Here is a 14,449-nt window from a genome sequence, read left to right as displayed (position 1 = left end):
TTCGATTTCCAGAAGTTACTAGTTAGTTCGGCTACAAAATCTCCAGCCACAACTACGTGCACAAATTATTGCTCTCTCTTGTGACAACTCAGATAAGATATATGCATGTATTTGTGAATTGCCGCTCCGATGTTCGTATACGTACATATGTGTAGACGCAATTATTTATTCGTTTATGTAGATACATAATGATTGAATTATTGATGTGCATTCACGTCGCTGGTTAGCATCGGCTTAGAGACGATAGCATCGCTCAGTGCTGCTAACATTCGTTACAATACTAATATAAGCAAATTTATATACAAAATTTCAGACAAATCGAATAGGACGTATGTAAATAGGTATGTGGGTATTATCAAGTCATGCTTTTTTTCGGCTTCGCATGCATATTTATCAGTTTTGCCAGGTTGATGCCACTAAATCGAATATCACAATGAAAATTACTTTAAAGCTCTGAGCAACAGCTTTCATTTGATATCCATATTACACACACATTCCAGGGGTATCCGGGTCCACGTTTTGGCCTATATCTCGAGACCCTAGTCACCCAGCGGTATAAGTTACTCTGTACTAAAGCACACATCTACAGCTTCAATTTGATACCCATAATGTAAAAACACATCCTAGTGTTACCCTGGTCCATGTTTTGGCCTATATCGAGACCCTAGTCACCTATAGGTATGAAAACTACCCTGCACTAAAGCACTCATAAACAGCTTCAATTTGATACCCATAATGTAAAAACACATCCTAGTGTTACCCTGGTCCACGTTTTGGCCTATATCTCAAGACCCTAGTCACAAACAGATATGAAAATTACCCTGTACTAAAGCACTCATTAACAGCTTTAATTTGTTATCCTTCTTGTATAAACGCTTTCTAGGGGTATCAGGGTCCACGTTTTGGCCTCAATCTCGAGACCCTAGTCACCCACGGGTACGAAAAACCCCGTATCAAAGTACCCATAAACAGCTTCCATTTGATGCCCACATTTTACAAACATATCCCAGGATTACCCAGGTCCACGTTGTGATCTCAAGACCCTATCCAGAACGGGATAAAAAGTATCCTATGTCCGTTTCCTGGTTCTAAGCTACCCCTCCACCAATTTTCAGCCAAATCTGTTCATCCGTTCTTGAGTTATAAATAGTGTAACTAACACCACTTTCTCTTATATATGTACATATATACATCACATTAGAAACTTCCAAAATAACAGTATTTCCCCACTATTTAATGGATGTTATTATACAATCTACAAACTTCAATCACTCTATCTATTAAAAAAAAGCGCATGAAAATCCGTTGCGTAGTTTTAAAGGTTTAAGCATTCAAAGGGACATATGACAGAAAAAGCGACTTTGTTTTATAATATCGTCGCCCGGAAAAATTGATGTCGTATGTGAAATTAGGGCGAATTGAGTTAATAATGCAGTTATACTAAACTAATCAAGATCTTTCGAATCACCTCATCCGTTTTTCGCTATCTCTTTTAGTTTCAGAGATATTGAGCAGTATTTTGTCGTATGTGCAAGGTCACAAGCAATTTCGTCTAATTTTGTCGCATGTGACAACTAATTTTCACGTACGACAATTCTCCGTATATACTTTGTTCTTTGAACACTCGGTAAAATATTGTCGTAATCACCAATTAACCAACACATACGACAAACTTTTACAGAAGAGTGGTAACATTTTGTCTTATGTGTCATACAAAACCGCATGATCGCACAATATTTAGTATCGATTACGATGTCGGCGAGTACGGACAAATCATCTGCGCCACTTTTGCCGCCGGAAATTAATGAGTAAGTATAAATTCAAAAATATGCAATACAATTAATTGAAAACATCTAATATTATTACAGTATGGAACGTGAAATACTAAGCGATAGCGATAGTGATTTTTCACCAGATGATGATCAGAAAGATCCGAACTACATTCCAAATACTTCGAAAAAGTCTGCAATAACGCATTATTATGAATCTATTGCCCCGACAATCGATTCAACACCAAATGATGTTGGCAGCCAACTTCGAAATTTGCCGTCCCATGCCAGCAATTCTTGTATGTATGTGCCTTTTCTTATTTTAGTTAATTTATCAATATTTATCTTCAGATTACAGCGAGGCTCCAGTAACTAGGAAACGTGAGCGAAATCCCGTACTTTGGAAACAAAATGTGAGAAAAAATTTCGTACAAGAAAGGCAACTTATACTCGATCATTTCTGGAGCCTAGGTCCTACAGAGAAACAGACCTTTTATGCTAATTTTGTAAAACAGAAGGAAGTTAAACGCAGACGATGTGAGACCAAAAGGTAGGACGATCCAAAAAAAAGAACAGCTTTAAATTCTATTTGAAATCATGTACCAAAACTGTACAGGTTTGCAAAAGCTTTTTCTTAAACACCTTATCAATATCCGAACGAGTCATCTACTACTTTTTTCGCAAACATTATGCAGTAGACACGAAGGAATCTTTGTCTAAACTACATCATCGTGGGAGAAAACGTACCGAAGAAAGTCGAATAGAGGAAGTAAAGAATCATATTTTGAGCTTCCCTACAGTCGAATCACATTACTGTAGATCCTGCACCTTAAGAAAATATTTGGAGGCCAATTTAAGCATCCAGAAAATGTATGATTTCTATAAAATTTCACTCAATAATCCAGTCAGTTTAGGTATTTACAGGCAGGTTTTTAACACATTGTTATGGTATCGCATCTACATTGGAATCAGTAAGGAAGGCGGTCGGCATGATATGTTGGTGCACAGTGGCTAGTCATTGTCGGCTGGGGCGGGTCCTTGCCAACCTTACTGTTCCTGCGCCATAAACAGAAAAATGTTCCTATCATGCCTATCAAAACGAGCAGCTGTCAAATTCAAAACAAACCCGACAGAAGCGCAGAGACCGACTCAAAACGCTTAAAATTCAAAATTAAAACGACATCCGGTCGAACCGGATGCCACGGACAAACCGTTGACTTTCCAACATTAAAAAAAAAATTCAAATTCAAAAAAAACTGTCAAAAAAAGAAACTAACGATCAAAAAAAACTAACCGAACCGGAAACGACCGGTTACTAAATCTGAAAAATGAAATAAAAAAAAGCTGAAATACAAAGACAAATAAACAAAAGGGAAATACACAAAAAGGGCCGAATATACAGAGGGGCGCCGCGGGTGGTGTTGCGACGCCCGGTGCTTTAACCCACCCTCAAATAACCATGGCCACCGACGCACCTAAATTTCGGTGGCCCCTTACCTGTCTTACCTTATGCCTTCTAAATAATTGGCGACGCCAGCATTCCCATTTCAATTACAAATTTATTTATAATTCATTTTCATTACGGCTTATGACTTAGGATTATGATTTAATTTATATAAGTTTACAGCTAGGTACATTAAAGTGAGCGAAATGATGCCGTACAAAAAGGAGGTTCACTAGGAGTGATTAGTAAGAAAAAAAAGTATGTACATATATTCATTCCTTTTGATATAAACTTGATTTAGATCCAGGTCATATTTACTTTGGTACTGAATTCAAAAAAAAGTAGACCATCCCAATTGGAGGGTAGGCAGGGGTATACATGGAAGCTTCCTTATACCTGCTCACTTTGTTGTGGGCATATGTCGAATAGCATTGTTTTAAATGAATATGCTTAAATATACGTAAGGACAGACCTATTTGTTCTTACAAATCTCTCGTTTTAAACCACGAACTTTCTTCAAAATACCCTGAAACATATGCAGGTTAGAATTGACCAATAAACGTTTAGCGTTTGACGCAATACTTCAACGTCTGTACTTAAGATTTACATTTTTATTTAGGTGTACGGTGTAAATTAGGCTTTTATTTAAAATTTAAAATATATAAAAAAATAAATAAATACTAGGCGCGCTATACCATCGGGGAAATACAGACCGACTTTCCTAAATTAATCATCTAAAACATGTTTACTTGCGAAGTTGAAAAATACAGAAAACTCCAATATACATATGTATGTATGAATACACTAATTTTCAATAAGAACAAATAAAAATAATCTGACACCTTTTAAATATTATATTTAACTTTTACATTTCAAGTATGTGTATATAACATACAAATTGGCATGTCTAGTCCTTTAAGGCTAAATATACATACATAGTCAAGGTATTTATCATCATGCATATGCATCTGATATCAAATCTTTAATTGTATTTATCTTGATTTTAAATTTAATAATCCGAAATTTCCAAATTGGGTATGCCTTCTTGGTTGTCTTTCGTTAATGCAAACCTTACCTAATCTTAGTCAGAAAATTCTATACGAAATTGGCATAGCCAGGACATATGCGAAATTTTATTTAGGGTTACCACAAAGCATAGCATTAGTTTTGCGTATTTAACGCAAAGGTACAATAGTGGTGGAATTCAAACGTAATACAACGGCTGGCATTCTCCAGCTGACTAAACTTAGGCAAGTATTTCATAAGGGGGGTTGCATACATATGTGCAACCTAAGTGGTCATATGCTTATATGTACATATACCCCTACTCACTACGCACCTTGGTACATTTTCTAGGTGGCTGCACTCGACGCGCACTCTAATGGGGCATATGTCTATATATGCATATAACTATACCCCATTTAGGTAGCTAATCATACGTGTAAATGGGTGGCGATTAGATGTAAATAGTGTTAGTGTCGTATATCATGTTTCGTGTGCCCACCCTTATGTACGTGTACCTAGGAGTGTATGTAAGCTCCACTCAAGGGGCTTTGGAACGGACTCACCCCTTTATGTGGTTATTGCGGTAGTTGTTCTGGTTGAGGTGGCCGGCTCTGGGTGTGCCCGGCTTATTTCGTTGGGCCTATAGGTAGCGGCCTTTGCTGCTGCGGTTGAACTTGCTGTTGTTGATGTTGCTGATACTGCCGATTCAATTCATTGGCTGTTGTTGTTGAATCTTACCATTTGTTATTTGTGCCAATACGTTCATGTTGCCAAAGACCGTTTTACGTATTCAATACAAAATCGATTTTATAAAGTTGCAATTAATTCAAAAAAAATTTCCCCGGTTTGTTGTTGTTGCCGGTTCAACGGGCCCATGAGCATATAAGGTGTTTGCCACAGGTGGTTGTAATTCTACTGCATCCACATTCATGTACACATAACCGCTTGCAAATGTGTGAACAAATTTTTCAATTGTAGTGAGACTCCTCGCTGTTTTTAATGCTTTCAGCAAAATTCGTATATTTTATACTTAGTAAGGTGTGATTGATTGAACATAAAATGGAAGTGCGGCCTTTTATAGTTAATAGCAAAGAAATGTATTATAAAACTATTGCCAAATGTTGTCCTTTTTGATCACTTTCATTTTCCTGCAGATTGATTGATAACGTTGCCGATATCTTTCTGTAACTTCGGTAATATTTTTTTTTTTACTTTTTCTGCAAAGATATAGCAAATATCACTTTTCTGGTGTGTATCGGGCGGAAACTCATGCTAGAAGAGAAAAATTTTTCTTCCTCATGGCCGGTCTGTCTGTTCCCTTCCTTTCGATATTTTTCTTTCTATCGCCACTTTCACCACATCGCTAGGTGTGTTCGCGTGAACACGCTCCCAAGGGGATCATGGCCGTAGACCGCAGCAGCAGACCGTAACAAACCTGCTTCGCTTAGAAGGCCCGACGATGAAGCGAACAGGAACCCGGATCCTCTGTGGGAAGCTACTGCCAGGGATCTCCGACGACAAGCAACGTGGGGCACGACTCACCCCTGAGATAAGAGTCTCAAAGTCCTACTACGAAGCTAGCCGGGCAACATAGGTCTATCAAAAAAAATTTAAGTCAAGTTGGGAGTAATTTCTGTTTCCTAGTTATACGGGCTTTGCGGCAATTAGACATTTGTTATGGAGAACTCGTCAAAACTCCAAAAGATGATTCCTAGAGGTTATCGCTCCCATTGGAATGCAAGACAAAAAAAAGGTGTAGACATTTTGATCTGGAGAACTCGTCCAAACTCCGAAAGGCTAGTCCGACCTAAGCGTGGACTGCCAGGGTGTTCACGGTCCTCGGTGAGTACGCGTGTGAACAACCTATGAGGTCAGTGCTCGGGGAGAATACTGGGCGAGATGTCCCCGACCGCCAAAACGCCCAGACAAAAAAAAGGTCCAATTGGTGGGTATAGAAAAAAAAATCAAATTGTAAATTGGTAAAAGAAACGCCCTTGTTGGTTCATTGCGGACGAATATCCGAAGCATGGAAGCGACCTATCAATTTCCCGTTTAGGTCCTCGAGATCATACAATGCATTGCCTATTTTTCGAAGCACGCGACACTTCAGGTATTTGGGTAGGAATTTGGCGTTAATGCCTTGTTTAAAGTTACTTAAGGCAAAATTTCTTCGGAAAACTTCCTGACCTTCCTTATAGTTGACTTGTCTAGAGCGCTTGTTATAGGTGGTTACTCCCCTATCCTTGGCATGATCTAAATTTCTACGGATCTGCTCACGAATATTAGTCAACTTGTCAGCTCGGCTTACTACCGTAACCTGGTCTTCTCGAAGGCTGCCGAGTTTCCCTAAAATGCTGTACGTTGAGGCATGCTGGACCATGTTTTGGCCATATAATGCAAAGTATGGAGAACACTGAATCGCTGTATGAAAATCACTTCTCAAAACTGATAAAATTTCGGGTATATGCTTATCCCAATTAGTGTGGTCAGGTTTATCCTTCAGGAAAATCCTAATCTTAGAAACAATTTCTCTGTTGACGCGTTCGGATGCGTTCGCTTGGGGAGAATATAGCCCCGTCCTCACGTGCGTCACCCCGTAGTTTGCAAAAAATTGGTTCATTTCCTTCGAGATAAACTGTTTACCATTGTCACTGTGAATAAACTCAGGGACCCCTACAGCCGGAAAAATTTCTGAAGCGAAGTAATTTATAACGTTTACAGTGGTGGCTCTCTGCATGGGCTTTAGCCAAACGTATTTTGAAAAATGGTCTAGTACTATAAAAAGAAATTGATTTCGCCGCTTAGATCTCGGATACGGCCCTAGGAAGTCGCAATATAACCGCTGAAATGGCCTTTCGGATTCAAAGGTACTCCCTATAGGTGGTCTCGACTGCTGATTGGTGGGTTTTACCGTTTTGCAGGTGTCACAACGCTGGACGTAGTCCCTGACGTCCTTAGCCTGCTGCGGCCAGAAGTACTTCTGCCTAACACGTTCTAAGGTTTTCAGCCATCCGCCATGGTAACTCCGGTTAGCGTCATGTGCTAATCTCACTGCTTCCTCAGTCAACCCTTTTGGCAACCATAAACGCCACAGCGAGTCTTCTTCCCCTTCCATCCCCTTACGAAACTTAACTCTTTTGAAAATTACACCGTCCACCACTCGTAAATCCGGAAGTGATTCCTCGTTTTCGGTGACGGTCCGAATTAAGTCTAAATATTCGTTGCTGCAAAATTCGGGAGAGACTAAATCTATTTCTCCGGGTGTGGTAGTGAAAGTTAACTCGTCAACATCGAAACGCGACAGCGCGTCTGGTACTACATTCAGAGTGCCCTTACGATGTTCCATCCTAAAGTCGTATCTTTGCAGTAGGAGTGACCATCTCGCCAACCTCCCGCTCAAGTCTTTTTGTGTCATCAACCACTTGAGACTGGAGTGGTCCGTAACAATCCGGAAAGGTACTCCTTCGACATAGGGGCGGAAACGCTTCACGCTAATTATGGCTGCTAGACATTCCAGCTCGGTTACCGTATAATTGCGTTGAGCATTATTCAGCTTTTTCGACACGAACGCGATTGGATGCTCAGCGCCGTCATCATCGACCTGGAACAACACTCCGCCAACACCTATTTTGGAAGCGTCGCATTGTATTACGAATTCTTTGGAAAAGTCAGGTTGGGCCAAGACAGGCGCCGAACTCAAGGCTACTTTTAGTTTTTCAAATGCCTCTATAGCTTCAGGGGTAAGCTTGAACGGGCCTGCTGACTTGCGGAGACAGTCGGTCAAGGGACCTGCCAAGTCAGCAAAATTGGTAATAAACGCTCGGTACCAATTCGCCATGCCCACAAACCTACGCACTTGCCGAGGGGATTTAGGGATCGGGAAGTTTTGTATTGCTTCTACTTTTCCCGGATCCACTTTCAGACACCCGCTGCCTATCAAGTACCCTAAGTAGCGTATTTCCTTCTGACAAAATTTACTTTTTTCCACATTTATTGTCAGACCTGCATCTCTCAAACAGTTCGCCACTTCCGCTAGCAATTTTAGATGATCCTCAAAATTAGTGCTACATACCATCAGATCGTCCAGGTAGACAAAGACGTTCTCTCGCAGACGCGAAGGGATCGCCTTGTCCATCAGCCTACTCATAGTCTGCGGTCCATTGCACAGACCAAATGGCATCACCTTGAAGTGGTACAGAGGCCTCCCCGGAACTGCGAATGCTGTTTTTTCCTTCGAGGACTCTGTCAATTTGATCTGGAAGAACGCGTCTTTCAGATCAATGCCACTAATAAAATGCGTATCTTTCAGTCTGCTCAATAAGCCGTTGATATGAGGCAGGGGGTACGAATCCTTCTTAGTCACCGCGTTGACCTTTCTCGAATCTATGCACAGCCTGACTTTGCCTGGTTTCCGGACCAGTACTACAGGACTACACCACGGGGAGTTGGATTCTTCTATAACTCCTAACTGTAGTAACCTGTCTAGTTCTCTAAAAGCTTCGGCTTGCCTCGGCGGCGAAAGAGGAAAATGCTTGCTTTTTATAGGCACAGCATCACCGGTGTCGATGTGATGCTCCACTAATTTAGTTTGCCCTAGGCCTAACTTCTCGTACGAAGGAAACGTCTCGATGACTTTTCGCAATTCTGATTTCATTTCTGGTGACAATTCATGGAGGTTAAGTTCCTCTTCCTTTTCAAGCCTAGTCTCTAAGCACTCTACGCTCGGGAATATTTCGGGAGCTAACGCAAATGCTCTCCAAAAATCTACCCCGAAGTATGCTTCCTGGAGCAATGAGGGAACAAGGTAAAAACGAATAATCTTTGTGATATTTTTAAAAGTGACCGGTAGAGATACTGAGCCTAAAATTTTTTGCTTGTTGCCGCCTGCGGTATATACGAACGCATGTAAGGGCTGATATTCGAAGCCGTTACCCTTTAGGAATTCTAATCCATTCTTCCCTAAGATGGAGACGTTGGCTCCCGAGTCCAACAACCCTACAAGAAAACTATTTTTAATTTTAGCCTTTACTAAAGGCCTTTCGTCCTCAGTAAGCGTTAACGTGGTGGCTTGCAGCAGTCTACGCTCCTGTACTCTCCTGTGGTATCTCTTCCTACACTTCAAAATATTGTCCGATACCGGATATTGGTCAAAAATGGTATGTCTTATTTGTTCATACCCATCTTCCCTTTCTTCTAGGGTTGGGAAAAGTTGCGTTTGGCACGCGACATCCCTATGCTGGCGTCGCAGAATTTTGATTTGCTCGCCCATCGTGAAAGAGGACGTTCGACTCTCGGATTCAGAACTATTCGAATCGTCAGTACTATCGGGGAAGGTTATTATTACAGTCGAGGGTTCTTCTGCCAGGGTACTACTGCACCTCGGAAGCTCACCACCTCCATGCAGAGATTCGCCCTCTGGTTCAGCGCACGGGACGACGCCTCGAGCACTGGCTGCCGTGGGAGCTATGAAGCCGAACGAGGTTCCCCCATCTTCTCGCTCGGGTACTGGTTTCCCTGCCTGCGATGGTCCCTAGGGCATTTAGGAGTGAATACACCCTTATACCCACATTTAAAACAAAAAGGACTTTTTATGGATTCCTCGCAATATATATAGGAGTGCCCCATTCCCTGGCAATTCCAGCACTGGATTCCTGAGTAGTCCGGTCTTCTGCTGCGTCTATATTCCAGCGCCTCTATCTGCGGATCTATCTCGCCGTTCTCGCCTTCCATCGTCATGTCCGGGGTTGTCACGCGTGCCTCGCTTACCTGCCGTCCTGGGTAATTGGCTCCCAGCAGCTTGCTCTCTTTCAGCACTTGTTCACCTCGGCGTGCTACATCGCGCAGATCATGGAGGTTCCTTACGTCCGCATTAAAAAGCATTAGCTTAAGGCTACTGTTGACGTTCCTTTTTATTATGTCAATCAGTAGAAGCTCTGACATCGGCTCCCTTAAGCGCGCGTTCAAGGAGATTATGTCCGCGTGAAACACGTCATAACACTCACTTGCCTTTTGCTTGCGCATGGAGATCTCCATCATGATCTCGTGGTCCGTTTTCAAGGTGCCAAACTCTCTTTTTAAGGAGTAGCACAAAAAGGCATATGTCGCATTTGGGTTTTGTTTGGTAAATAGCCAGTACCATTCTTCGGCTCGTCCAGAAAGGAATAAGTGGAAACTGGCCATTATTTGTTCGTCAGGGCATTGTGTGCGCTCACACAAGGTGTTTAATTTGAAGAGGAAATCGCTTACACTCCCAGTGCCGTCGAATGCGATTTTCCACTCCTGCGGTTTTACTGCTATGCTGCTTGGAGTCGGGTACATTGGCGGTACTACCGATGGCAATGGGTTACGGTCCATCCTGCTTGCGTTCCTGTGTTGCTGGTGTGCTTGCTGCGTGGATTCGAGAGCGGCGTTGAGCTGGGCCATGTTGGCTCTAATTGAGCCCATCTCTCTCCGCATTTCCTCCTGCGAAGCCTGGAACAGTTGGTGTAGCACGTCCACCCACGAGCCTCCACGAGTGGCTTCGTCCTGCATTCCTAGGAGGTTCGCCTGATCGCTGGTAGCGTCCCCAAAATTTCCAACCTCTTGATTTGGTGGTAAGGCACCCGCTCCATCTGGTGCATAGTTCGACACATTGGTCATTATCCCCGAGATGTTGTGTGTGTTTAGCAGCGATGCATTTAAATTGCTGGTGCTTACAGGTATGTCCAGTTTGTCGCGGTCGTCGTTCGGGCCCGAGCCTATATGAGTCCCCGCGGGATTTCCGTATTGCCCCCCTACTGGGGTATGCACCACCAAAGGACGCCTAGCTTTCGAAAAAGCCCCCCTATTAGCGCCGCCCCGGTGCTGGTTCCCTCGTAAACTGCCCGCACTCTCGAACGGAGTGTTCCGGCCCGTTTGCCCGTAGGACTGGTCACGCGACATAATCCGTTAGAGAAAAAAAAAATTCTTTGCCAAATAGTATCCGAAAAAAAAACCTTCTGTTCCCAGAAGATGGTTTGTTAAAGAGGAAAAAAAAGTTTATATATCTATATATAAAAAAAATTGTGCGAGAATTAAGGCAATCATTTATCAATGATCGCACCAAAATAGAAAAAAAAAATTCAAAAGCTGAAAAGAAAACGGTTATTATATATAAATTTTATATGAACAATGTAGGTGGTGATGGGAACGCTGGCATCCCATCATTAGAAGGCAGTAGGCTAGGCAAAAAAAAAATTTAATACAAACACATTCATACTTGGCCCTAGTGCTCCCAACCGCAGTGCGAGGGGGTCTTAAGGTCCCCCTACGAGACTGGTCTGAGGCCACTAGGGTCACTCCAGGCACACACGGGTTGGTCTCAACACGCCCAGCCGCAACGCAGGGGCAGTCTCCAGGGGCTTGCCCCTGGGACTGGTTGGGGGTGTTGAGGCCTCCCGTCCATTCTCCCTGGACACCCCTCCTTCCTCCGCCGCAATGGGTGGAGCGGTTTCGAAACCGCTCCCCAGTCTGGTGGTGACAGGAAGGAGTGCCACTCGGAATCCCAGCTCAACCCATCACCATCCAGGTGGTATTCCAAGCTACCACCTGGGACGTGGGATGAGCTGGGGTCCTCACTACATGCGCACACACATTCACCCTGGACAACACAAATTCGGCTAATAACCAAAAAAAACTACTTTACAAAAAAAAAATTTAAACCCAATTAGCGGACATATATGTACCAAAGCCGACTAACGGACAACATTCCGGGAAAATAAAAAAAAAACCCACTTACAAAAAAAATAAAGTGCGTGCAGCACTGCCTCAACGGGTGAATACAAAAATCCCGATAACTGACGTTAAGTCACGTGGATCCCTCAGCTACCGGAGACGATGATCACTCCGGACACCCTGATCCGTCAAACCATCCCACCGCAACGCAGGTGGCTGCTCCTGCGGCTGCTCACCCCGGACTGGTGGGATGGTCAACTTCACAAGTTGACCAGGAGTGACCCTCGCACCCAGCGCCTCAGGAACCACGTTGGGCGCCATCTGTTATGGCGCCCTCAGCAACTGTCATCGATGATCATTCTGGACAATTTGATCCGTCCAACCATCCCACCGCAACGCAGGTGGCTGCTCCTGCGGCTGCACACCTCGGACTGATGGGATGGTCAACTTCACAAGTTGACCAAAATGACCAGCGCGACAGCGCCTCGGGCACCAAATCCCGTTGGGCGCCATCTGTTATGGAATCGCATCTACGATGGAAGCAGTAAGGAAGGCGGTCGGCATGATATGTTGGTGCACAGTGGCTAGTCATTGTCGGCTGGGGCGGGTCCTTGCCAACCTTACTGTTCCTGCGCCATAAACAGAAAAATGTTCCTATCATGCCTATCAAAACGAGCAGCTGTCAAATTCAAAACAAACCCGACAGAAGCGCAGAGACCGACTCAAAACGCTTAAAATTCAAAATTAAAACGACATCCGGTCGAACCGGATGCCACGGACAAACCGTTGACTTTCCAACATTAAAAAAAAAAATTCAAATTCAAAAAAAACTGTCAAAAAAAGAAACTAACGATCAAAAAAAACTAACCGAACCGGAAACGACCGGTTACTAAATCTGAAAAATGAAATAAAAAAAAGCTGAAATACAAAGACAAATAAACAAAAGGGAAATACACAAAAAGGGCCGAATATACAGAGGGGCGCCGCGGGTGGTGTTGCGACGCCCGGTGCTTTAACCCACCCTCAAATAACCATGGCCACCGACGCACCTAAATTTCGGTGGCCCCTTACCTGTCTTACCTTATGCCTTCTAAATAATTGGCGACGCCAGCATTCCCATTTCAATTACAAATTTATTTATAATTCATTTTCATTACGGCTTATGACTTAGGATTATGATTTAATTTATATAAGTTTACAGCTAGGTACATTAAAGTGAGCGAAATGATGCCGTACAAAAAGGAGGTTCACTAGGAGTGATTAGTAAGAAAAAAAAGTATGTACATATATTCATTCCTTTTGATATAAACTTGATTTAGATCCAGGTCATATTTACTTTGGTACTGAATTCAAAAAAAAGTAGACCATCCCAATTGGAGGGTAGGCAGGGGTATACATGGAAGCTTCCTTATACCTGCTCACTTTGTTGTGGGCATATGTCGAATAGCATTGTTTTAAATGAATATGCTTAAATATACGTAAGGACAGACCTATTTGTTCTTACAAATCTCTCGTTTTAAACCACGAACTTTCTTCAAAATACCCTGAAACATATGCAGGTTAGAATTGACCAATAAACGTTTAGCGTTTGACGCAATACTTCAACGTCTGTACTTAAGATTTACATTTTTATTTAGGTGTACGGTGTAAATTAGGCTTTTATTTAAAATTTAAAATATATAAAAAAATAAATAAATACTAGGCGCGCTATACCATCGGGGAAATACAGACCGACTTTCCTAAATTAATCATCTAAAACATGTTTACTTGCGAAGTTGAAAAATACAGAAAACTCCAATATACATATGTATGTATGAATACACTAATTTTCAATAAGAACAAATAAAAATAATCTGACACCTTTTAAATATTATATTTAACTTTTACATTTCAAGTATGTGTATATAACATACAAATTGGCATGTCTAGTCCTTTAAGGCTAAATATACATACATAGTCAAGGTATTTATCATCATGCATATGCATCTGATATCAAATCTTTAATTGTATTTATCTTGATTTTAAATTTAATAATCCGAAATTTCCAAATTGGGTATGCCTTCTTGGTTGTCTTTCGTTAATGCAAACCTTACCTAATCTTAGTCAGAAAATTCTATACGAAATTGGCATAGCCAGGACATATGCGAAATTTTATTTAGGGTTACCACAAAGCATAGCATTAGTTTTGCGTATTTAACGCAAAGGTACAATAGTGGTGGAATTCAAACGTAATACAACGGCTGGCATTCTCCAGCTGACTAAACTTAGGCAAGTATTTCATAAGGGGGGTTGCATACATATGTGCAACCTAAGTGGTCATATGCTTATATGTACATATACCCCTACTCACTACGCACCTTGGTACATTTTCTAGGTGGCTGCACTCGACGCGCACTCTAATGGGGCATATGTCTATATATGCATATAACTATACCCCATTTAGGTAGCTAATCATACGTGTAAATGGGTGGCGATTAGATGTAAATAGTGTTAGTGTCGTATATCATGTTTCGTGTGCCCACCCTTATGTACGTGTACC

At 42.2% G+C, this 14,449-nt stretch overlaps 1 protein-coding gene across 2 annotated transcripts; it reads left to right on the top strand.

Annotated features, from left to right (window-relative positions):
- The first annotated feature begins 1,177 nt into the window (after nt 1–1,177).
- LOC137248962 (uncharacterized) lies at nt 1,178–8,422 on the top strand. 2 transcript variants are annotated; one of them, XM_067779993.1, is made up of 4 exons: nt 1,178–1,808; nt 1,869–2,068; nt 2,121–2,319; nt 2,386–8,422. In XM_067779993.1, exons 1-4 carry the CDS (start codon nt 1,723–1,725, stop codon nt 2,405–2,407), a joined length of 507 nt encoding a protein of 168 aa, XP_067636094.1. In that variant the 5' UTR covers nt 1,178–1,722; the 3' UTR covers nt 2,408–8,422. The 2 variants fall into 2 exon arrangements, with proteins under 2 accessions (XP_067636094.1, XP_067636102.1); XM_067780001.1 differs by lacking the exon at nt 2,386–8,422 and having other exon boundaries at nt 2,121–2,342.
- The last annotated feature ends 6,027 nt before the right edge of the window (nt 8,423–14,449 follow it).

The sequence above is a fragment of the Eurosta solidaginis genome, chromosome 1 (genome assembly GCF_040869045.1).
Source record: "Eurosta solidaginis isolate ZX-2024a chromosome 1, ASM4086904v1, whole genome shotgun sequence".
In the NCBI taxonomy this organism is placed as follows: domain Eukaryota; kingdom Metazoa; phylum Arthropoda; class Insecta; order Diptera; family Tephritidae; genus Eurosta; species Eurosta solidaginis.
This window is presented reverse-complemented; position numbering and strand designations above follow the sequence as displayed.